A 15,606-nucleotide genomic window follows, 5' to 3' on the forward strand; every position below is an offset into this window, starting at 1 on the left:
TACTCAGTGGCTCAGACTTCCACAGACAGGGTCAGATCCCTACCCCTGCTCTGCACATGGAGAAGAGGGAATTGTGCCTCAAACAGCCAAGGCAAAACACAACAACCACCGTGTGCGTGAGATTACTCTCATCCCAACATTATCAGATCCAGTATCACAGGCTTTTTTTCCCATCGATGTGTCACAACGTATTATTGCAGTAAATAATTTAGCAAGAATACTTTGCATTTGGGAAAAGGCAAACATCCATCCTTTCCAACAAGGAGCACAAAGGTTCAGCTCAGACTTTAGGGACGTTTCAGAAGCAGAAGCCTTGAAACCAGCCAACCACCTGTGTGTCAAATGTGCAATCATCTCCAATAGCTAAACTGTTTCTAAGAAATAGCTTAAGATTCTCCGCTGAAACACACTGGACCCCTGTTGGATGAAATACCATTTTCAAAAAGTACTTGATGTCTCAAACAGTGCCGACACACACCCTGCAGAGGACCCCACTCCTCCTGCACCCCTCATACATCTCCTTCAAGAGCCACCTCGACCTCCATCGGACACAGAAGCCACCACCTCTCGCACACAGCTTGTATTCTTCACTTAGTCCTTATCAATGTCATCTACAGCTTTTTTTTGGTGTGTAACACACCCTCCAAAGTCCAAACCAGAGAGAGGTGGCAATAGTTTTTGTACAAAACACTCCCATCTGTGCTTTCAGCTCGTGAAGGCAGTCTCACTGTACACAAACGTCTAGCTGGAGACCCATTTTCCTCAAGCTTTTATTTTACATTCACAGTAAATGTGATGCTCAGCTGTTTCTTAACCACACAAGCATCTCAGTCATTGCCTCGATGCCTGAATGCTGCTCGACAGCCATCCAGGTTGCGCTGCTTCTGGAGCACCAGCCTGGATGGTGCTTTCTGGAGAGAGCACGCTGGTTTGCTCCGTTAGGGACGGACACACGCGGCTCAGTGTAAAATCCTGCACAAGCACAAACTGCCCTGGCCAGCACCCTGCCAGGGAGGAGACGGTTACTCTGTTTTAGAGATGAAGCGACAGACAGTGCAAGTGGTTTGCCTGGAGGGGGGTCTGCTGGGAGCATTCCAGGCTCCATCCCGTGGCCCCTGCCGGCCGACAGCCAGGGCTCCCGCTTGGCCACAGAGACATCGCCCTGGCCCTCTCCTGGGAAGGGCTCGTCCATGGAACTGCAGTGGGAGCCCAGGGTTTCCTCGTCTAAACTTGCCCCTATGCACCCCAAAAGTCCCTAACATCATTCCCCGAATTTAAAACACACCGTATTCAAGCAGAAACAATTCTCTTTACGAACTACAGGGGATTTTTATTAATTGAGACCCTCAGAAAAATATCGGCAGAGTAGGAGAGGCTCCGTAGTCTCCTCCTCTTGCTACCCTGTGGTTTAAGCCTCTTAGAGCCTTTTAAGACGGATTGAACCAGAGGCTGTTGTCCAACTTTGTCACATCCAATAATGTGCGAAAAGCCTGACATGGCTTTCAGGTGAACCCGAGCGGTTCCTCTGTACACGTCTCCGCTAAACAGCTTGGAAAGAGAGCAGAGCCACGGAGGAGCCGAGTCGGTGGGACTGCTCTCCAGGACTGCTCAAAGGAAACAGCACTTGAGTCAGAAATCAGAGGACAACAGCTCTTTCTGTACTGCAGCCTCTGAGTATTTACAGGCAGTGAGAGTTCTTTACATTAAGATCATTCTTTCCCAGCTCCCTGACTGGATTTCCTTACACCACAACGAGCCGTGTTTATGAAGCTGCCCTCTGCTTGCTACACACATCCTGGAAGAGGAAAAAAATAATGGGGGAATGCATCTCATAGTGTAGAATGAAGTTCATCGAAGCCAGATTTTACACGACATGACAATGCACTAATGCCAAACTGACACAAATTCGCATCTACGCGTTCTGGCTTTAATGGGTTAATTAGCTTGGCTGGATACAAATTTTAATTATCTGAGTTTGACATTAATGTCCTTGGAGTGTTGTCTATAAGGATTTGGGGAATCATAGACATCATTTTAGTTACTTCTGGAAACTGTGTGTTACACTGGGATTTAAATAGTAAGAACAGACAAGAATAGCGAGAACAAGTTGATCTATTTTGGAAAGTCAAACTTTGCGAAACAGGACAAACGGAGATGAAGCTGCAGCCTGGTCTACCTGGGTAGGTTCAGTTAGTCTTTGGGGGAGCCCTGGGGATACAGCACAGGAAAGAAAGGCTGGAAAGCTGGGAAATCATCTCCTTTGAGGATAGGTGCCTGGAAAGAAATTTTAGATCAAGTATTTCATTAAATTCTGTATGAAACTGAGATTGAGAGTTAAGATCTCTTCAGCTTCTAACACAGTTTCTCAGGTCGAAGGAAACTGGTCTTAGCATGGTTTCCAGCACAGGGAGAGACCCTACAAGCCAGAGCAACCACCTAACCTCTGTTATTCTGTTGCTTTCTATTCATTCTCCTAGAGATGCATTTGTTTTTAAGATTGAGAAGAGAATCCTGATTGCTCCTCATGTATATAGATTTCAACTCTCTGCACTTGCAACAACATAAATAAACTTATTCTTTGTAACAGCGACTGCACTGGTTCTTTAAAATGCATTGCAACCTGTTGGGAAAGCTCTGGACCTTTCCAAGACACCTTCATTCTGGTTCCCACGCTCCTTTGGTATCAAAATCAAAGTCGTGGATTTTCTTCTGTAAAAATGGTTACTTTGGATACAGGAACTGTAAGCGCAAGGTACTTCTCTTTGAGGTCCTCACACCTGTGTAATTGCGAGACTTCTATTAATATGTTTAATTTCCTCCTAACTAAAGAAGGAGGCACTAGGACAACTCCTCTGCTGCCTAGTAAGAAGTTTAAGAAGGTAGGGGCTCCTTTAATCACTATACGTAACTTATAGAGAGGCATCTTTACTTTCCTCCCCCGTGTTCTGAATAAAACACCTGGGAGAACCCAAACAGCCCCTGGGAACCACGGAGCAAATGTAGAGCACTTGGCACTCCCCCAGATCAGCTCCTGACTTAGCAAGGGTAAGGAAGGACCTGATGGAGGTTATCAGACTGGAAAGGGATAGAATCATGGCATTATAGAACGGTTTGGGCTAGAAGGGACCCCAAAGCCCATCCAGTCCCACTCCTGCCCTGGGCAGGGACACCTCCCACTGGATCAGGGGCTCCAAGCCCCATCCAACCTGGCCTGGAACACCTCCAGGGATGGGGCAGCCACCCCTGCTCTGGGCAGCCTGGGCCAGTGCAAAACACAGGAAAAAAGCCTCAAAAGCACAGAGAATGAAAATTCTCCAGCATGCAGAAAAACAGCAGATTTTTTTTTAATAAAGAAAAGCAACAGCTTGGTTTCTTTGTACCAGTACCTGCATGTTTGTTCTTTTCCTCCAAAAAAAGTGAGCAGGCAAGTTTGTGTGAGGTTCTTGGAAATATAAAAGAAGGTATTTTCACCCTTGGATGAAACACGAGACCCTCTCCAGGCCTTGCTCATTCACAGATGGAAATGGAAAGCCTCCCTATCACATAGTCTGGAGACAATATCCTTTTTTCTGGTAATGTTGATAAGGACCAAATTCAAACTGGTCCTCATCCGCCCGGATCATCTTATTTATTAAAGACAATGGTATCTTTTAAAGCCTGTGTACCAAGCTATCGGTCAATTTTGATTGACACAAATATTTGTACTAAAGGTTACCTACTGCAATTTACAGCTGGGTACGATCACAATGCTGTATGTTAATGTAATCAGTATTTTCATTTCATGAATTCATTTGCAGCTGACACTGCAAGGGTATTCTTACATATAGCGAAGGCACAATTGCTAAGTAGTTTAACAATTCTCCTTTAAGTGGTTTTTTTTTTTTTATCTGATAGGCTTTTAACACAATAAAACCACTCCTAGTTTTGTGTGCATGTTTTAATTCCCCACCTTTTAAAGTGTTTAGACACTCAGAATACCTAGCGTACTGAATTAATCCACAAATATTTACAAGAAAAATCTATTTAATTTCTTTCTATAGTAACTACCACAGGGACTATTGTAATGAAAAATTCCCCATCTTAAAGAATTAATGCGATTACTGATATAGAGGAAAAATGTAATTTATATCATCACAAACACGTAAAAGATATAATCCCATATTCGCAAAAAGAATCTTTATTCCCTCTTTGAATCCTGAGACAATACAGTCTTGCCTTGAGGACAACGGAAATATTATGAAGTACCTTAAGCAAGATAATTGTAAGAGAAAAAACTACAATTGCATTATTGTTGTGCTAAACTGTGACATACTTAAAAAGCTAATTTCTTCTATTATAATGGAATTTGGTGTGCACATCCTTTAATCTACTTCACTATTTCTGCACATTTTTACACACAAACATACGTGTGGAGTGTTTCCCATTACCTGTGCTCCCAGCATGCACAAACGGCAACTAATTTAAAACAATTACAAATATACTTGGCGAGTCCGAGTCCGTACGTTTCACTTCGTATTTTTTTTAAACACCAAACGTGTAGGATGTCACAACAATGTGCGGCAAATGAGAGATCTGCTGCAGCTCAAACATTATCCCAGAAGACACAATCAATATTTTATGAAAAAGTCACATTTGACGTGAGCAACTGTCCCAAATTTTACCAAATACATTTCAACCAAATATAATGCTGAACAGTTTGCATCTAAATCAAAAGCTACACCAACACAAATATATCCCCAAAACAGGGCTCTCCACAGATATGTCAGTTACCATGCATTTACTCTTAAAATTCAGTACAGGCACCCTTCAATTATTCCTTCCAATTAAGTACATTTTAACCAAGAAATTAATCTGCTCTGGCTGGGAAGCTCTCTGTTCCACAGAAGCAAACATTTTTTTCACTCGTTCTCCTTTAAAAAGCAAATTTAACAAAACTATGAAGACAAAAAGGACGACCTAATTAGCACTGAGCAATATTTAAAGCTTTTATATATAGTACACTCCTACTGCTACCCCTGACTGCCAGGGCTTTACCCTTCCCAATGTTGTTTGATTTTTCTGGCACCGGGACTGCTTAAGCAGGCAAATTCATCTTGCCCATTCCTGCACGTATCCAGTGTACAGAGAAGGGTCCGTCTGTCCAAGCCATTCTCTGCGAGCCCTGACCACGTGCGCTGTCAGGGCAGCGGTGTCCCCAAAGCCACCAGGGTCCCCTTCACTAGGCGGCCCCAGGCCGAGCCGGCTCCAGCACCGCAGGAAACTCCCCAGGACCAGCAAGAAGCAGCACTCAGGAATGAGCAAGTCATGGGAATCTCCCACTCGTTCCTACCCAGGAGCCAGTCCCGCCAAAACTCCCCAAACCGGAGCCAACACACTCCTACTCCTCTCCTCTCAGGAGGGGGCAACACAAGCAATGGCTGTCAAGTTCCTAATAATTTGTGATTTCTGTGAAGCACTGAATTACTAGCACCACACTTAAAATCATTTTGGTTATCTGAACTTACGAAAAAATAGCCCCTTAAACTAAACAGAGTGAAAGTGGATAAAAAACTGCAGGTCAGGGAAGAAACAAACCACCAACGCACGCCGCCAGCTGTACGCTCGGGCAGCAGCTTCGGCACGAGCCGCGCTTTGCTCTGGTCAGACCCAGTTCCAGCCATCAGAGCTTTCAGCACACACCAGCCTCAAGCTGGGACCCTCCGTGGGCAGCTGGGACGCTGGGACTGCAGCAGCACAACCCCTGCTGGAAGCACCCCAACTCCCAGCCTGTGTCACCTACACTCACAACTCCTGTGCAGAAGAAATGGATTATGCCCTAAAAACCAAATTAAGTGGTGTCGGTGTGATGACAACTCCCACTACACATCACCCTGCAGCACCAAGGAGCTCGCGGAACGCCAAGGAAATCTCAACTCACACCTCTGAAAATAACTGCAGCGCAACACGCAAAGGACTTTAAACTGATCCTCGTGGAACGTCAGCCTCCCTGCCACAAGCGGCCAATTCACTTTACACAGCATCAGCCTACATCACTTTTTTTCTGATTAGAAAAAACAAATGACATTTGCAATACTCTCCCAAAAGCTGCCCTCACGTGGTGTGAAAGCGGCTGAAAGAGTTCAAGTCAGCTGTATTTTTTAAAGGAGAAAATTATGTCTATGAAAGAAATATATTTTTTTCCAAAATCATGTGTACTAACATGGAGTTTATACGCCAAAGTGAAAATAGCCCTTTAAATAAAAAGTTTTGAGTGACTACCAGTGTTTTGGAGCCTCCCACTGGCAGCCATCACACAGCTGAAGTGAACTTTCAGCCGAATGGAGGGTTTCTATCTAGGCACCAACAATTATTTTGCTTTAAAAGAAATGAATATTTCTGAGTTCATATTTTAAATTCAATTTAAAAGATCATAAAGGAAAGAATCCAGCATTTACTGCGTGTCTCCCAGCAGACTACGTAATGTTCAAATTTCTCCTGTGCAAAGGTCAAATGATTTCACTGAATGTAACGGTGACAAAAATATTCTGCAGCACTGAAAAAAATATCAGGTGATCAAGGGAAAAGATATGGACCCAAGATCTCACAAGAGTCACAATAAATAATGTAGATTCAGTTCAGTAAGAAAGAAAATTGCAAAGTTGTGTCAGGAGAAGCGGATTAAGAAAGATAATAGGTAAAATACAAATTACATGCTTTTGGTAATGTTCTTCGTGAAGGAATGTTTTAAAGTAATACAGCAAATGAATTTTTATAAAAAAACCCTCTTTCTTACACAAATATTGCTTGCACAGAATTGAAAATACTGTATTCCGGTGAGGAAGCCGTGAGGTATCTGCTGCAGGCAGCAACAGGGAGAGCTGGACTCCTAAACAAGCACCCGGGGCAGAGTCCTGCCAGGTGTGACACAGGAGAGCAAAGCTGGGTGAGCACCCAGCAGGAGCAGAGCAAAATTTATCAAAATGCTCATCGGAAGCTAAAAGCAAAGGCTAATGGATACCAATTGATTTCCATTCTATTGCACTTTTCCTTCCCAGATGTTTACATTCAATATTTCAGGCTCTCATTCTTTCCAACATGAAGAGGGTCCAAAGCATCCCACGCACAGCCCTCGCTGGCGGTTCCCCCTCTTCAAAGCCGAGAACCCGCCACCAACTACAAAGAGCTGGAAAACAAACCAGGAATGGCCTATCCATCTCTGCAATCTGCTTTTACACAAAAAGGGTTTGGTGGTCATCAACGGCATTTGACCCAGCGAGATCCAGGGGATCTCTCCACACCAACCGATAGGAATGGCTGGAGGCAGAAACACAGCTGAGTGGCAAGCGAGGACAAAACCCCATCAGCAGGAGTAAAATGTGTAGAGGAGAAGAAAGCTGGAAAACTATATGGAACAAGGGGAAAAAAACAAAACAGGGGACAAGGCAGCAAGGAAGAGATGAGATGAGGGTACAGAATGTATGGAACAAGGTAACCAAGAGCAGAAGTGCAAGCAGGAGTGCAATGTCATGTCCACTTTCTGGAGGGGAATGCAGCACTTTGCACATTAAAGAAAAGAAAAGTGTGGGGAGGGTACGTTTGTTTCAGTTTTTCCTTCTATACTTCTGTGTATGAACAAATTGTGAGTGATCTTGTACGCCAACATTTGACAGCAAAACCTGAATTTTGGTAACTTAAGCTGATATATCATTAAAAAAAGAAGCTCTGGCTAGATGTTTAAAAAAGTTCAGATATATCAAAAAAATACCAAGTAAAGATAGAAAATAAGCTGCTAAATTGATATCACATCTGAATGAGACACTGTTAGCAAGCTCACAAAAAACAGAACAGTGTTTTGACTATTAAATTACATTCAGAAACATACGTACGTTTTTTTCTGTGCTCCACCAGCTCAACAGCCTGCTTGGCTGAGCATTTTGAGAACCAGTTGTCCCCGAGGAGAACAGTAACCTCATTGGTGTGGACGAGCTTTCCAGGCATGAAGGCAAGAGGACCAAAAGGTACCTGTCAGAGGCACAGAAGGAACAGCTGAAAATCATCAGCAAAAATAAAAGTCCAGACAGTCATTCAAGTCTTTTATAAAAAAAAATTATAACACATAATTGCCCTGGTCCTTTTAACACAGATCACAATGTATGGGACATTATTTTTATGACCCACACCACCTTCCCCAACCCGCGCTGGGCAGACAGTGCTTGGACAGGGCTTATCACCAAGAATGAGCCCTGACTACCCTCACCCCCAGCTCCTGCACCAGCACCTCAGCCCTGCTGCCACCCCCTGGGCCTCAACTGCAAACCAAGTAGGAGACCAAAATCAATTTAAAGTTAAAATGGAGGTGGCAAAAAGCTAAGGACTGCAGCCAGCTCAAGTTTTCTCTAGAGAGAGGATTCCGTTTCCTTGGATCCGTTTCTGTTGATTAGAGCAGATCTGTTTCCTCAGAACGCGACCTTCCCCAGCTTCCGTACCCATGAGAGTCCCCGTGCTTGCAACAGTTGTGCCGTAGGCAGGAGCCTGACGTTCAGACTCTGCAGAATGTGCTTCTCCTACACGTGTACCCTTCCCGACTTGGTTTTCAAGTAGCAGACTGCACCATTTGCCTCTTCACCCTTCCCCCAGAAGGATGAAAGCAAAATTGAAAACATAGGAAAATATTTGGCTAACAGGATAGGAACTATTTATATACATTTAAAATAACAGATGTGAGTTCACATTGCTGCTTTGACTATGAAGAAGCCCTATCCAACTTTTCTAAAAGTAGGGTTTTTTTCTATGCTTTGGAATAACACATTCTGCTTTACATCACATGGCCACACATGGTACAGGGACCGCATACACAATCACCAGCACAGGCGAGGGAAACGCGCTCCTTCCCCACACGGCAGGCACACTCCAACACCGTCTCACTAGCGACCCTACTCTACACGCTAAGCCAGGCTGCCCAGGAAGAACACAGGCAGGTGCTTTGTGCTGGAACTGCCCATTCCGTTACTCACAGCACAACCTCCCTCCCTTCACAGATCTACCTTGAATTGGACCGGAGAGTGGGGAGGAGAAAAGGAAAGAGAGAAAAGCCAATCTGGTCAAAATCCTGCTGAGCACATGCCAACAGGGTGAAGTTAAGCCAGGGAGCTGCACAGTGGTTAGGGAAGATTCAGGAAAGATCGCTATGTCAATGTGAAGATCAGTGAAACAAAAATTAGCAGCACCTTTTTATGCAAAAATCAATGTTCTAAGGTTTATTTGCATGGATCAGGAAATACTACAGCCACTTTCTTCTCAGGAAATTACTAAGTACAGTAATTTGGTCATAATTGAAGTTTTCTATACAAGAGGTTTACGTATCAGGCATGTCGGGGTTTGTGTTCGCATTTATGTCATCAGTTCTGAGTTCATCGGTGGCACTGCAGTTTGTAACGGATTTCAAAGAAGAGAAAAAGAACCAGAAGCCAAGGTTCAACCATTACCACAGTAAATGTAACATTACCAAGCACTACGTGGCCACCCAGAGAACACCTCGCGGCCAAGCACACACCCCAGTTTGGGCTCATGTTCTTAGGAGAACTCAAGGGCTTACGTACCATGATATCGTAGGACAGCTTGTCAGGCAACGTACGGAGTCGTTCCTGAAGAGCATCATAATCGCTCTCCACCTTCTTCCTGTTGACAAATGCAGAGAGTTAACATTTTTCTGCTAGTAATTCAACAACACAAAAAATACAGAGAAACAAACTATTCTAAATACATACAGTTGATAGATTAATAACTTATTTATGACTTAGGATGACAAACAATAGCTAGATGACTATAGAATAGCAAGTATTACAATGGGGACATGATTATTTTAGATTGTGCGTGTCTTTCCAAATTTGAATTTTTTACGTTGCAAAGAATCAGTTCTTTCACCAGGATTTTCCATATCTCACTCCATGTTCGAGTTCAACAGTTACACCACCATCAACAGTTAGAAAAATAGTAGAAAAATCTAGTTTATAAGAGGCAATTTCTTCAAAGTCTCATTTGCAATAAAGGATTTAAGGCCTTTGTTTGAGCAGACATAAATTGGCAAAATTTTCATTAATTCAGACTTTCATGTGAATTTTGCGTTCCCACCAAGAGTGAATACTCCTGATAGCAGCTTGACCACCAGGATTCTCTTGTGTCTTGTCCCTGTCTAGGGACAATCCAGGTGAGAAACATCCCTTCTGCTGCTTCTCTACCCACAACGTAGGGAGGCTCACGCTCCACGTTGCCGCCCAGGACAGAAATGGCTCGGTGAACTCAGACAAATTATTCCCATGGGAGACACCTGGCTCTTCAGAGGCCTTTGTGAGATCCAGCATTTCAGCTGCTATGGGGAATGCAAGAGAAGCAATTATTCTCCCTCTAAAAAGCCTTCTTTTGAGAAGACAGTCTTAAATACTTAAATCTGTCTGGAAGAAGTCTTAATGGACCACTGCCACTCTGCAGATGGTCAGAAATCAGCTCCTGCGTGAAGAAGCCGGCATATAAATGTCAGGTTTGATGATACTGTTTACTTGTACATCCAAATAGTAAACATATATATGGTGGTAAATTCTGCAATAAAAGGCAACTGGCAGCACGGAGCAGCGCACTTCAAACACTGACCCAAGATGCAAATTACAGGTTTTTTGAGGATGACTCAGGAAAGCAATCTATAAATGTGCTGAAAAGTGAATGTCATAGTTGATAACACAACTCTCAAAACATTATCATTGATTTTCTAAGATTCATAAGCAAAGTGAAATCTTCTTCTGCATACGGTACGAAAAACTATCTGATAGTCCCCATGTTTTGACTCATTTGCTTCCATGGCTGAACTTCGCTGTAAGGACTCGGCTTTGTATCTGAAACACTTCATGTAAGTTGCTGAACTGGTCCTGGAGAAGAGAATGTAGGTTTTTAAGCCACCGGGACATTAAAACCATATTCTATGTTTGCTGCTGCTTTGGTTGGACAGCATACTTCCCACCTCAAAGCAGGAACATAATTCACTCTCTTCAGAGAGGAAGGCCAAACTCATGAATCTGAACAGAACTCACTGAGATGTTTTGAAGTTGAGCATTTTAAACCCCTGTTGTTTTTCAGCCAATTCTATTTAACATCCCCTGTGTCAGTGACTACTTAAAAAGGCTAACATGAACAAATTACTCAGTTGAACAGCGCACTCTGCCCTTACACAAACAGGGCATGAAATTTGAAATAATTTTTTATAAAGCCAAGTTGTATGGATGCTGCATAAACAGCCATTAGCAAGCTGGGTTTCCTTTTTGACAGGTGCGCCCCAAGCTCCAAAGCTCATGTGGCCACAGGCAGAGTTTGCTGGAAAGCAAACACAGGAGGAGCTCCTCTCGCCACAGCAAATCCTCCCACCCTGCTCCACCAACCTCAGCCGGCTTTAGAGGAGGAAAGAAGGATCACAACTCACCAAACTTTAAAAAGTCTGTTTGAATTTTAAGGTTTTCTGTCAGCTGGTTTATTTATGGGAAATTCTGTACACATGGCATTTCACCTGGGACCAAACTGGCAGGGACGTTGCAAAGCTCCCAAGGAAGGACGCGTGCCGGGGATATTGCCCCTGACTCCCCCACAACGGCACCTGCAGGCACTGCAAGAGTATTTCCCTTGTTGAAAAGTAATGCAGTCTCTGAATTTTAAACATAAATGAAATATACTGGGTTTAGATTGTTTCTGCGAGCCAACAGTCGGAATTGAATATGATGATGTGTATAGATCGCCTGGCTTTTTCTCTCCTACCCAGTGCTTGCAGCCTACATGCATTTAAACCAAAAACATTTGATATATACTAAACATAAATTATTTGCTTGGAGATCTTTCAGGCATGAAGAAAAAGCCTCTTAAAATAAATTTAAAATATTATATGCTTGATGGTGTATAACCAAAAGTTTAATCTCGCCACTAAAGGGGCAGTCGCTGCGATTCTGCAATAACCCTGCAGACAATAATCAAGACGGCTCCTGTTGTTCTCTCAGTAAAATCATGGTAAACACAGCATGGATGTATTGTAATTTGATATCTGTAAGATCAACTGCTATATCTCACAGTAACTCATAACATAAGACTTCATTCACCATTAAATGTACATTTTCCTCAGATGCCACACAAAACTATTATTTACTAAGCATATTTTCTATTAACCAAGGATTGCACACAGGGAAACAAGAGCCCAGAAACAGGGTTTTTACTTAACAGACCATTTCTTTCCCAGCATTACAAACATGCTTTACTGGGGGAAAAAACAGGAAAACATGACTTTCACATTGTTTTAGTCCATCTCGGGGGCAGGGGAGCCAAATTTCCCTGCTTGCTCCATAGTTAGAAAGAAAACAAGGCAGAAGAATTCATGTTTCATCCTGAAAGCACCTTTCCCCAGTCAGGGAAATTCCGCATTCATCCCACAAGGTTACTTGGGGAAGAAAGAAGGATGACCTGGGTGTTTAAGTCAAAAGTATGAACACTGGGGCTCAGTGTGTTTATGATGTAAAATAACGAGAGCAGTGGAAAACATACATTTTCAAGAGAGTGCACTGAGCTCTCGACCCAAACCAGGCTCAGAGGGTCTGGCTATTGCGAGAGTAAAGAGTGGTGCTTCTCTACAACAGAATGAGGTTACTTATCAGTATTTTAGGTAGAGAATCAAACATTTTTCACTTACCAGTGCTGGATCTTCTCTTGGCAGCTAGTGACCACCTGTCATTGAAACAGAGAACTCGTGAAACAGGGCTGAGCGCAGGCTGCAAGTCAATGCATCAGGGACCACAGCAGCTGCTTTGCAGTGGCTGGGGTCTCATACACAGTTTTATTTGTCAGCGCAAAGGCACGCGAACGAGTTGGGAAGCTGCACACTCCATCACACGCTAACAGAGAGTGATAACCACAGCAAAAATGACAGCTTCTCAACCCACACGTGGGCACCACGCCTGCTCCATAACCACCAGGGACTCGCAGGACAGGTAGGCAGCACCTTGTGCAGCCTGGAGATCTATTTGCAGTGCTACAGGCTTGCAGAGTAAGAAACAACATTATACAGAGACAAGTTATAGGCAGATATATAGTATAACAAGACATCAATGTAACTTCCATACTCGTTCATCAGAAACAAACGTAACTCCCAGCTGAACCCCTCAGCACCAAAACCATTTTCTCCTTTGTCGGGACATCGACCCATGTTTCCACTGGCCGTTTCAACCCGAGAAAACAAGAATATTCACCCCCAACTACCAGCTGCTGCCGCCTTCCCTTCTGTTCCTTCTGGGTGTCAAAAAGAGAGCAAGTTTCAATCTGAATATTTCACTTATTTCTTTATGACAGAGGCTTTCCCAAAAGATCCAAAATAATTTACAAAGTAAAGTCCAATGTTAAAATGAAATACTTTAACTGCATTTGTGTAGACTCTGTGATACAGGAAACAGAGATGATGCTGAAACCCGTGACCTTCTCTGCTATCATTACATGGAGATGTTGTCTTTCAAAATATATTCTGATTTCTGAATAACAGTTACCAAAAATATAACACAAACAATTTCATTAAATTATTTGAAATGTGATGAAGCCAGGAGGCAATTAGATCCGTCTAGACATCGCCCTGATGTAAGAATTTTCTAGATTTTTTAATTTCTTTTACAAATTTCATTTTTCCTATAGCCAAAATAACACTAGCATTGGAGAGCAATTAATGAGAGAATTTGCAGAGAAAACAAGAACACACATTCAAGTACTGCTGAAATCACTGGAGCAGATAATTCTTTTTTTTTTCCCCGAACAACAGAATGAAAGATTATTTTTTTTTTGATCACATATGCGCAGCTATCACAGAATGGAGCTTGGGCCTTGCGCCTCGTACTCACACAGGAGCAAAAAAAAAATGGGGCTACTTTGTGAGCTAATAATTCTTTAAACAGGGTAAAGTACTAACTGACAAGGATCATTTCATAACCACCAGGAAACTCCAGCAGGTCTCTCATCCCACAAAAGCCAAGTTTAAATTCAGCATTTGCTGTAAACCCCCATAAATCACACTCTTTCGTGCACAAGTGAACTATTTCCAAGGTTCAGAGTAACCGTATGGACTGTGTAGGACACCAACTCCAAGACCTAGCGAAGCCACCAAGCAGCAGAGCCGGAGCCCGTCCCAGCACCACAGCGACCGAGGAGAACGCAACACAACTGAGCACAAACACGTCCTGGGGAGCCTTTAGGAAAGTCCCAGTTTAATTGCCCCTTGCAGACGAGGATGGAAAGGCAGGAAGCCTCCCATCCCCAGGACACGACTTCCCATGCATGAAGTGAGCTAAAAGCAAAAAAAGAAAAGCCCTGCAACCCGCCAGAGCCGCGTGTTCATTAACCTCTACATGATAATCCTTTCGGAGCTGCATATTAACTAGTTACATATTCATAATCATCTACATTATTTAAAGGACCTTTTATGAACATTTCCAGGCTGTATCCATTAGCTGTGATGTTAAAGGTCACAGAAGATAGTCTACTTAATGTTTCCAGCAAGCTTTTTTAATTAGTAAATATGTAAATTGGGCACATATGTTTTAAAAATCAGTCTGTCGGTAAAACAGCACAGGGCGTATGCTGCTCCCAGCGCCCTTTATCCCTTAAAAAAAAAAAAGAGAGAAGAAAAATCAATACCACCAATCAATTTTAATTTAATTCTTCTTCTTTGATATAATCTCTCTGGAAGGGCTACTAAAGGGCGGAACCAACCACGAACCTCTGAGTTTCAGTGGACAGCACAAAATGAGACCTGTTAAAACCTACCACCTTAAAACCAGCTCAAGCTGCATGTCGGGAACTGAACTCCATTAAAACTATACAGAGAGAATAAATATTGCAACCCAGAAGGAAATCAATTATGCATATGTCCTTTATTAGGTCAGCCCCACTGTTTGGATAACAACTGCTTTTAACACAGCAAAGCAACAAATAGATAAACAAATCTCTGATTCTTTGCCTTTGATCAAACACGGGAAAATCATTAGTCCATCTTCCACAGATAATTTGTATCTGGAGTTACAATTAAAGAATTGAAACTCCTCACAGGGTAAACTGTCTGACCTGTTTGTTTGTTCCCTGCAGTTCAACCTGCCTGGACTCCTAGTACCACCAACTCCGCGTTACTTTCAAGAGGAAGTAGTATCAATAAACTCTGAATCCTGCCCTTTTAGGCAGAAAAATGTACATGTTTGTGACCTCACGCAATTATCAACGGCTCATCTGCATGCTGAAATAGTGATTAAAGCGCTCCTGCAGCAAACTTAGCATTCCCTAATCGTGAGTCTGGTTATTAAAACAGGATCCACTTGTGGAAAACACATTCTATACCCTTTTAAGAAAACAAATGGGCAAGTATTCCATTTCCTTCTCCCCGCAGCACCTTGTTAGAGCTCAGTGCTCCCCCAGCCTCTGCCCAGATAGAGGCACAGCATTAGAGACCAGACCCTTACGGCAGGAGGTGACACACCAGCCCTGCTCTCACCACTACTGGACCAAGCTATTTAAAGGGAAGCATACGTGGCTGTTTTAAGGAAATGTCTTGTTTCTAGGTTCCCCAAGCAG

General features: G+C 43.1%; 1 protein-coding gene across 1 annotated transcript in view; it reads right to left on the reverse strand.

Moving 5' to 3' along the window:
• The window catches only part of URI1 (URI1 prefoldin like chaperone), a 37,112-nt gene that overhangs the window by 14,442 nt on the left and 7,064 nt on the right, over nt 1-15,606 (reverse strand). Inside the window, exons 2-4 of the mRNA XM_069868176.1 lie at nt 12,695-12,729; nt 9,579-9,657; nt 7,866-8,001 (exon numbers count right to left, since the gene is read on the reverse strand). Of these exons, the coding sequence (XP_069724277.1) occupies nt 7,866-8,001; nt 9,579-9,657; nt 12,695-12,729 (250 nt within the window). The remainder of the gene's footprint in view (nt 1-7,865; nt 8,002-9,578; nt 9,658-12,694; nt 12,730-15,606) is intronic.

The sequence above is a fragment of the Phaenicophaeus curvirostris genome, chromosome 14, assembly GCF_032191515.1.
Source record: "Phaenicophaeus curvirostris isolate KB17595 chromosome 14, BPBGC_Pcur_1.0, whole genome shotgun sequence".
NCBI classification, from domain to species: Eukaryota; Metazoa; Chordata; class Aves; order Cuculiformes; family Cuculidae; genus Phaenicophaeus; species Phaenicophaeus curvirostris.